At 40.0% G+C, this 10,023-nt stretch overlaps 1 protein-coding gene across 2 annotated transcripts; it reads left to right on the forward strand.

The window, feature by feature from the left end:
* The first annotated feature begins 641 nt into the window (after positions 1–641).
* Positions 642–9,472, forward strand: kif23 (kinesin family member 23). Of its 2 annotated transcripts, XM_068312804.1 has the most exons (23): positions 642–740; positions 964–1,030; positions 1,198–1,326; positions 2,481–2,586; positions 2,694–2,830; positions 2,918–3,027; positions 3,107–3,277; positions 3,399–3,443; positions 4,390–4,502; positions 4,781–4,902; positions 5,001–5,103; positions 5,184–5,263; positions 5,337–5,456; positions 5,554–5,710; positions 5,937–6,098; positions 6,185–6,351; positions 6,438–6,611; positions 6,700–6,903; positions 7,190–7,423; positions 7,980–8,068; positions 8,152–8,230; positions 8,825–8,895; positions 9,008–9,472. In XM_068312804.1, the coding sequence occupies exons 1-23, from the start codon at positions 727–729 to the stop codon at positions 9,021–9,023; spliced, it is 2,670 nt and encodes an 889-aa protein (XP_068168905.1). In that variant the 5' UTR covers positions 642–726; the 3' UTR covers positions 9,024–9,472. The 2 variants fall into 2 exon arrangements, with proteins under 2 accessions (XP_068168905.1, XP_068168906.1); XM_068312805.1 differs by lacking the exon at positions 3,399–3,443.
* Positions 9,473–10,023: the final 551 nt, after the last annotated feature.

The raw sequence follows: 10,023 nt of genomic DNA on the forward strand, positions 1-10,023 counted from the left end.
ATGATTCGTTAGTTAGTAATTAGATAAAAACAAAAACCTTTATTTGAGATAGATACTGCTACCAGACTACTTCTGTCAATACTGATATATATCAAATAACATTACTATCAAAGTTTAAACACGCTCAGATATATAGATCCACTATGACACCAACTTCAATCAGACACATAACTAAAGTTATATGTCTTCGCAATGAACGATATACTGTATGTTGATAGTTCTTGGATTTTGTTTGTTACAGTTATTGTTAAAATCTAGTGTTATTTATGCTCTTTCTTTAATTTTTCCTTCTCATTTGAGTGTCCTTGTATTAGTTTTCAAATATCTTTAATGTGAATTTGGTGGCCGTATTTATTCTACTGGGATTAATTATACAGTATATGTCAACGCAAATACAGTCTCTGTACACAATATGTTTATAGCATGGACATGAAAGTTAAGGTGAAGCTGTCGCTTAATAAAAATAGAGTTCAGCGTTCACAAAATGTTTGTGAAGTTTAAAGAAAATTAAATGAACTGATTGAAACTAAACATACCACCACACACACAACACGATACAATAATCAGTGCGTCTCTGCTCCTTATTACGGGTTTCGAGTGGAAGGCGGAAACACGTGACCATTGATGTGAAATCTTATTGGTTGCTACTGGCTCGTGTTGCGGAGGGAAAGTTCAAAATTGTAGCTAAAGGAGCTGTTGTTGTTCTACAATAAACAACGAGACACAATGATCAGGCAAGCGTGAGTACAGTTTGGTATTGTCGTACTACTTGTTATATATACATTTTAAATACCGCGTTACAGTTTACATCAGTTAATCAGTTAGCGCTGATAATTTAGCGTCGGGTTTAGCGTTAGCCGGGAGCTAATAAACCACCAAACGATCGCAATCGCCTCGTCTCATTACGCACCGACGGGTTATGACTGTAACACAAAGCTACACTTACAATGCACTGCTTTTCAGGAAGGGTCGAACGCCCCGCAGGCCTCCCCCCAAAAAGCCTTCCAGCAACCAAAAAGATCCGGTTGGGGTGAGTCACGGAAATGTTGGATTACACTAAATACAAAAGCTAGTATTCAGTACTGTTGGATCACGGCGGGGGTTGTTAACAAAGACGGGTTAGTAATGTTAGACGTGTGGCAGGTTTAATCCAGACGCATCAGATCTGATCCAGGTTCTGTTCTGGTGTTTATCCAGGTGTACTGTCGTGTCCGACCTCTGGGTGCCGAAGACGGTGAGTGCTGCATCGAGGTGATCAGCGGCTCCACCATCCAGCTCCATGCCCCCGAAGGCTTTAGAACAAACCGGAATGGAGAGTTCAGAGAGGTAAAGAGTTCAGCTAAACTGCAGTGAACAGCCTTGACTGTGTGGCCAAAGCTGTATGCAGCATAGACATGGAATTCCATTGTTAATTAAATACTATTTTAAAGAAGCTCAACCTATCCACATCATTACACTACATTTTTCTAATTATGGTTTTAATGTTTATTTTGAGTTAATCTCATGTCCAAAATCCTGAAGCCAGTAAATGCTTTAGACCAAATTTGCATCCATCCATGAATTGCAATTATTGCCTACATTGCATGATTTACAGAGTATTTGCTGAGAGAAATGAAATATAGTATACACAATCATGTATACATTATTTAACACTGGAAAATGGTAGACAGAAACTACTCTTCATTAATCTCTGAGGGGAAATTTGGTTGTCATAGTAGCGGTAGAAAGGTGAAACTGTTAAAATCAAGGTCTTGCTCAGTTTATCAGATGGTATTTCCGGTTTTTATCAGCCTCCTTAGCAGAGAGGGAGGCAGGGAATGGTCATTTGGTGGCATCAGGCCAAGAAAGGCTGTAGCTCTGTGCAGCCACATTCTTCAGTTCTTCTCTGGAAAGTCAAGGTGTGGCAGGGCCAGATGTGCTACGTAATCTATTGAGCATGGAGTATAAACATTCAGCAGCAGTTGACCCTGGAGCCATTCCTCTGCTCTGATAGGGGTAGCTGAAGTGGTTGAGGGGCATTTCTTAGTTGACTCTCAGCAGAAACATTCCAGACATTATCTGAGAGGAAGATATGTGGCTGTTATTTTCTAATCCTTTCAACCATGATACAGTCATTTGTATGTCTTTCCTATATGTAATTATTTATGCAAATTTTATATACTAGCTATTTCAAACTTAATTTTGTTGAGTTGTGATTTTAAGGTGACTCTGAAGGTTGTGTCATCTTTTTCATACTTTACGGAATATTCAGAACAACGTGCACTTTTCTGAGCTCACCTAAAGACTGAAAGAAATGTCATTCTGGGATGTATTAGCTGTGCCTCTTTTCAATGGAAGGATGTGCCACCTTTTAGATCATCAACATAGTAACAGACAGATGAAATTTTTTATTTATTGATTTACTGACACTATGGCATCACCAGAATTGTCCTTTTGAGTTGTTCTCTTAACTAACCCACTTAACTTCTTTTCCTTCTCAGACACAGTATTCCTTCAAAAAAGTCTTTGGAGTTTCCGTGTCACAGATGGAGCTGTTTGAGCACGTGGCCAAGCCTCTTGTCGACGACCTCATTCATGGAAAAAATGGTACTGGCCAAGTTTCAGAAAGAGACCACATATTAAATCAGTAACAGTTTAGACATGAGCTGATTTTTCGTCAACATGATTCATTCTTTCCAATCTGATTTCTGCAGGTCTTCTTTTTACGTATGGAGTCACAGGAAGTGGAAAGACGTTCACCATGACGGGTTCTCCAGGGCAGGGCGGGCTTCTACCTCGCTCTCTTGACATGATCTTCAGCAGTATCGGTCCCTACCAGGCCAAGAGATATGTAAGAAAATGGTTAAGAAGAATTTAGCTTCATAATACTTTGAAATATTTAAAAAGAAATTTAGTGAATCAAACTTCATTTTTCCAGGTTTTCAGGACTGATGAAAAAAATGGCCTTGAGATCCAAAATGAAGTTGATGCTCTGTTGGAGCGCCAACGGCGAGAAAACAACCTTCCTGCTCCTAAAACCACTTCTAGGTAAGTGAGTTGTGTGGATTTCTGGTAACTGCACCAGTGTGACTGATGTATGACATGAAACTCACCACCTTGATTACAGACAAAAGCTTGATCCTGATATCGCTGACATGATTAAGCCAGAGGAGGCTTATAAGGCAGATGGTGTGGATGAGGACAGCAGCTACAGTGTCTTTGTTTCTTATATTGAAATCTACAACAACTACATCTATGACCTCTTGGAGGAAACTCAAGAGGATGCAATCAAACCAAAGTGAGTTGACAAAATTCTGATACTTATTTCAGATGTATAATTGTGCTTTTAAAGACATTTTTATCTGTATAGAATATCCAGGAAGGATTTCTGGAAGACATCTTTCTTTTCTTTTTACTAGGTGGAATGGTGGAGGCACACCTATTCGTCAGAACACTGAGTTCATGTATGTGACCAGTGAATACCTGAATATCAGAGTACTGATCTGATGATTGTTCCCCCTTAAACCAAATTATGTAGCCCAGATTATAAATGGAAGCTCGTCAATGCTGGAGACATTTCCAGACGAGCAAAAAAAACCCCGAACAACTACAGTATAATAAAACTTCTTAGCAGAAATAAATAATTGTTATGTGGAAAACACATCGATGTAGAGCTCAAGACATGTACCCTCATCTTTATAAAAGAAAACATTCAAATGCAAATGTAATTTCTGTATTATCAAGAAATTACTTAATGAACATATTTATGGCAAACCTGTTAATTAGAAACTGCTTGAAGTCTGCCAGAGTTGCCTGTCGTCTTTAGAGAATATTCTGACATTTTGTGGATGATTAGTGAAAGTCTCAACCGAATAATCACCATTTTGATCAATAACAACCATAAAAAAAATTAGGATCCATCTCTTCATTGTAGGAAGACTCAGAAATAATTTATGTTGTTAAATGCACTTATTGTTAGTTGCATATCGAAGGAGAATAACTGGTTAGTTATTCCCTTTAAACCTTCATCTGAGACAAATCCATCACACAGATTGAACCTAATTCAACTGGTGAATTGATCAATTACAGATACAAAAGTCCCTGAATGGCAAAGAGCACTACTTCAGTGCTGAATGCTTATCTGAAAGCTGAGTTACATGTAGAATGTCTCCAGATTTGATGAACCTTCCTCAGTCCTAAAACTACTTCAAATGACCCTTCTTCTGTTCGTAGCCTTTGTTATGGCAAAGTTCCTGTGCGTCTTTCTTTCGCTGTGTGCTTCTTTGGATGGCTTTTTAATGGTTGCTTTGGCTGGCTTATTTTCCATGGCTTGAATCAAACATTAGAAACGCTCCATCCCAACATGTGTTAAACTCTGTGAATATGTTCAACTCTCCTTTCTCCATGTAGGCCACCTCAGTCTAAAATCCTCAGAGAGGATCAGAACCACAACATGTATGTGTCTGGCTGTATGGAAGTTGAAGTCAAGTCCTCTGAGGAGGCGTTTCAAGTATTCTGGAAAGGTAAGTTGTAAGAGCTACATTTAGACACCACACAGTCACATTTCATAAAAAATGAGAGTGGGAAAGTATTGCATTGATGACTTTGGACGTGCCTGGCTCTGGCACTGCTGGGTCAGCTTTAGCTGGAGAATGACTGCTGTTAATCTTCTCTTTGAGCACATCTTATAAGCATAAAATTTTTCAAAGAGTCTTATGTAGTAGTGCAGTGAAGTTGTACTTTAAGCTGTCAGGAAATAAAACTGAATGACTTTTTTAAAATTATTATTATGTTTACCCAGGACAAAAGAGGAGGAAGGTTGCAAACACCTGCCTGAACAGAGAGTCCAGTCGTTCTCACAGTGTCTTCATCATCAAACTGGCTCAGGCTCCTCTTGATGCTGATGGTGACAACGTTCTCCAGGTCTGTTGACAAGAAAACAAAATGCCTGATCCCAGATCTGTAGAAGAATCGTACGCACTGGTTTAGACATGCTCGTATTCTCTGATCTTGCATCCTAGGATAAAAACCAAGTCGTGGTTAGTCAGCTCTGCCTGGTGGACTTGGCTGGAAGTGAGCGCACTGGTAGGACGGGGGCAGAGGGCACCCGCATACGAGAAGCAGGTCTGATACCCAAGAACCTAAATTTGAACTTGTTTGTTCTTGAAATTCACGTGATGGTAAATGACATTCTTATCTTATAGGTAACATCAATCAGTCTCTGCTGAATCTGCGAATATGCATTGAAATACTGCGGGAAAACCAGATGTGTGGCACCAACAGGGTAAGAATGAGAGAAGCTGATATTATATATTCACTGAAGAACCGCGTGGTTTAAACGCAGTCTCTTCTTCCAGATGGTTCCCTACAGAGACTCTAAAGTAACTCATCTGTTCAAGAATTACTTTGACGGGGAAGGCAAGGTCAAAATGGTCGTTTGTGTCAACCCCAAGGCTGACGACTACGAGGAGACTTTGGTTTGTTCAAACTTGGCTGCTTGGCTTTTCTTTGAATAACCCAAGATTGGAACCATCGTTCCTTGATCGACTCACGAGTCTTGGTGTGTTTGTCCAGCTGGTGATGCGGTTTGCAGAAATGACCCAAGAGGTGGAAGTGGCTCGACCGGTGGATCGACCTATCTGTGGCTTCACGCCAGGACGTCGTCATAGAAACCAGGCCTTTAAAGAGGAGCTCTCTCGCAAACTTGAACGTGGCGGTCCATCAGACAGAGGTAAGTTGTGGTTATTATACAATATGTCAAAAAAAATCTACTGAGTATGACTTTTTAGGAAATCTTGACTAATTTTAACCAATAACAACAAAAAATGCTTTGGTAATAGTAACTTAAGTTCTTATGCTGCCTGTGTGTGTTGGTCAGTACTGAATCTGATATTTCTTCCTTTCTGGAATATTTCGCAGAAGTTTTAATATTGAGTTGTTTATCTGTGTTTCCATAGACATGGCCTCTCTTATAAACAACCTAGTACACGACATTCCACCTCTACCCTCCTGTGAGCTGACTGACCCTCATGATGACATCACCCTACCCAGGATGATCGAAGCTCTGCAGAACAGATACAAGATCAGGCTGCAGATGATCGATGAATACAACAAAGCAGGTACGCGGACACTTTCTAGCTCGGTCCAGACTTCCCGGCTTTAACGGTTGGATTTATGTGTTTTTTATGCCTGTATTTTGTTTTAGCCAACATGATGAAATCCATGCTTCAGGAAGTGGACAGTGACCGTATTGCCAAAAGCAATTTTACTCAAGAACAAAATGACAAACTTGTCGAGAAGGACAGAATCATCCAGAGCAACAAGATGGAGATCGAACGCTTGGAGAAAATAACAAAGACTCAAGAACAGAAGGTGGGAAAGAAAGTCAAGACCTCCTGGAGGTTGCTGTGAGTAAATATGTTTGTCTGCTATTCACATATCATATGTTTGGGTTCTAGATCGACATCCTGCAGAAAACAACTAAACTCTATGAGGAAGACAAGCGTTCACTGCAGCAGGAGCTGGAGACCAGAGAGCAGAGGCTGCAGAAGGAGCTGTCTGACAAGAGGCGTCTGGAGCAGCGCATGCATGGTGTGGTCACAGACACCCAGCACAAGTGGGAGAAAGAATGTGTGAGTTTCTCCTCTTATAATGCCTGAGGAATCCGTTGTCCTGCTGCTGGAGGTGATGCGCTCTGACATTATGGTTCTTGCTGTACAGGACAGACGTGTTAATGCGAAGCAGCTGGAGATGCAAAACAAGCTCTGGGTGAAGGATGAAAAGCTGAAGCAGTTGAAGGCCATCGTGACGGAGAGCAAGACTCCAGGTCGCCCTGAACCTCCCCCGCGTCAGACACAGCCAAGGAGGCCGATCAGAGAGGAACGCATCCCTGCAAAAAGATCGGCCTCGCCTTCACCGATTCCTGTAAGTTGAATTGAATTTTGTATATAAGCCAACAGTCTAGCTGCTGATTAATGTGTTTTTTAATATCTGGTAGTTAAAACAGAATACCACCTCTTTAAACCGCTGTGCTGGACTAACAGCACTAATCCCAACTTGATGGCAGTAGAAACTTAAAAGTTTCATGTAATTAAATCTGTTCCCTGGTATTTTTCAGTTTCCTCTTTGTCAGAATAGATTTTTTAAAAATTTGAAATATTTCCAGAGTTTAATGTTGTTTTTCCTCCTTTAACCACCACCTCCTCTATAGACGGCGACACCCGTGAGGCCGCTGCACCGTCGCTCTCGCTCCGCCGGTGGGGAGAAGTGGGTGGACCACAAGCCCTCCTCCAGTATGGATTTGGGTACAGTTTTACAGCCCGTCATCCCCAATGCCATCCAGGTGTCTGCACCCACCGAGAAGACCCTCTCAAAGTGTGACAGATACGTGTTGACACACCAAGAGGTCGCCTCTGATGGAGAGATAAAGACCAAACTTATTAAGGTAATGTACTCAGGAACAGAATGGAGTGGTGTTTTTAGTTCCAGTCCGTTGTGTACGAGATATCAACATCATAACATGCAGCTAGCCACAGCTGCTGTCGCCGATGCTTCAGTTTCTGCCTCACATCGATCAAAGGAAAGTATGCCGATCAGACTTTGTAAGCAGGCTACTTGTAACTGTTTAAAATGTGTGATGTTCTTCTCTAAACACTCTGCAGGTTAAACCTGTTAGACAGCTGATGGACAAAAGCAGAGCAGTCGTCTCTTACTGGTGTTTGGCACATTTTACACTTATCCAGTCTTAGTATGTCACATCATGCCAATTGGATAAAAGCTGATTAAAGGCTATGAGGCTTGTTGAAGATGGTTGATTGGAAATACTTTCTATGAAATAGATCCAGTTTAGTTACATATACAATATTCACTTGTACTGCACGTGTTTATTCTCCATTTCTGAAAGCTTCAGCCGCCTTCCTAATTAACACGCAGACTTTTCTCTTTGGATGAATAGTGACTTACTGAGTACCCTTTTCTCATACATGCTGGTAATATTTCAGGGTGATGTGATGAAAACCAGAGGAGGAGGGCAGGCTGTCCAGTTTACCGACATTGAGACACTAAAACAGGAGATCACCCCCGTGCCAAGGTAGCAGCCTGTGGCGAGCTGTAGATGGGCCAGATGTTAGCAATGACGTTTTAACCTCTGTCAATATGTATTTGTTTCTGAAGCCGCAAAAGAAAATCATCAGAAGAAAAACGTGCCAACGGTGATCAGTCTGATGGAGCTTGGACTGACGTGGAGACGAGGGTAGGATGATGAACTGATTCATCTCCAGTAATCTACTATTCTCTGGGAACCTTGTTTTATAAAGCAGATGGCTCAGAAGGTGTTTTTGACCAGCCTTTATCTTGTGACAAATGTCATGTTGGAGAAAAATTTGTTACGATGCATTTAGTTGATCATGTTATTTTCATTGGTAATCAGAAAAATTGAGTCTATGAAATGTGACTCCATATTGTTTTGTATTTCTCATGCAACAAAAGTTATGCAAATGACAGACAATAATATGATTACAGTAATTATTAAAATTCTCTCTTTAATTTTACGACTACATAGAATACAATTACTGCAGTTAAATCAAAACATTACTACGTATTTGTTTTGAAGTTTATTTTCTTGACAGTTTTCATTTGGGTAAAGATGTACCTGATTATCAGGTGACTCCACCTCAGATCATTCAGTATTCTCAATATTACACAATCACTGCAAGTTAAAGAAAAGAAAATATTTGACAAAGAACAGCAAATGTTTCTAACCATTGCATTGCTGTCAGTGCATTTCTGAGTTGAAATAATTTGCAGATACTTTCAATTTGTTCCAATTTGTCTCTTTTGTTCTCAGTGCTCTGTGGCTGCAGAGATGAGGGCTGGATCACACATGGGTCCTGGATATGAGCATCGTGGGATCACAAAGTAAATCTTATCGCTCTTATGTCTTTTCTAATCATCTTCTGTTAATAACATCAAAGAAAAACATTTCTTCTGCAGTGTACAGTATCTGATTATCTCTTGTCCCTTTTTACAGGCGCCGAAAACCCTGAAATCAGCTGCCTGCTGCTCCACTGATCTCGTCTGTCTGGTCTCATGTGGCTGTCGTGCAATAGTCTGAATTTTTTTATACTTTGCTCTAGTGATAGTATTTAAACACTTTCCATACTTTTATATATGCAAAAATGTATGTGCGTGTATCACCAAAGCTATTTTGTAAAATATTTTATGATGTATTTGAAGCAATAGAAAAATTCTGTGAAGGAGGGTAACAAATAGTTTTGTGGCCCTGATGTTGACGAGTCTGTTTGCACATTTGTGTGTAATCATATATATTCACACACTACTTGGCGCATAATGAGTCACATTTTTTAATCTAAATTTTGTTTCCGTTTGTTCTATTTTACTTGGAATAATTAGGCTTTTTGGATTTCATTTATGTATGAAATTTGTTTTTGCCCCTGATCAGCTGACCTCTCCTGTCTTCACTCGACACACAGGAATAAATTTCCTTTGCATCACCAGTGTCTTGTTTTTGTATACAATGCAAAATGAAGTCAGCACATTTCATACAGCTATAAATTTCTAACTGCAGGTTAATTTCTGACCACTAGGTGACAGCACAGGAGAGCAGTAATATACGGTACATTATTCATTATGATCATAGTGACTTAGGGTCTGCAGCAACACCAGAGACACCACATGTCCCGACTTGTACTACTCATTAAACATGTTAACATAATACCAGATATTAATGATAAAAGCCACCAAATACAAGGATGTCATCTGTAGTTGTGTCTTTTTTAGTGTTGAAATTCAATGCAAAAGTACCTCAGAGGAAACAGTTTTGTATATATTGTATGAAAACCCCATCCTAATCAGTATCTGCATCTTTAAAATGATTTTTAATGACAGATTGTGAGATAGGACACTTTTCATCATTGTGGCTTTTTTGTTGGAAACTACACAGAGTAGATTATTAAACAGAATAAACCTTCACAAACAAATTAATAGCCTAGTGGGCATTTGCTCTTGTTATAGATGACGCATAAG

Source organism: Antennarius striatus, chromosome 4 (genome assembly GCF_040054535.1).
Source record: "Antennarius striatus isolate MH-2024 chromosome 4, ASM4005453v1, whole genome shotgun sequence".
In the NCBI taxonomy this organism is placed as follows: domain Eukaryota; kingdom Metazoa; phylum Chordata; class Actinopteri; order Lophiiformes; family Antennariidae; genus Antennarius; species Antennarius striatus.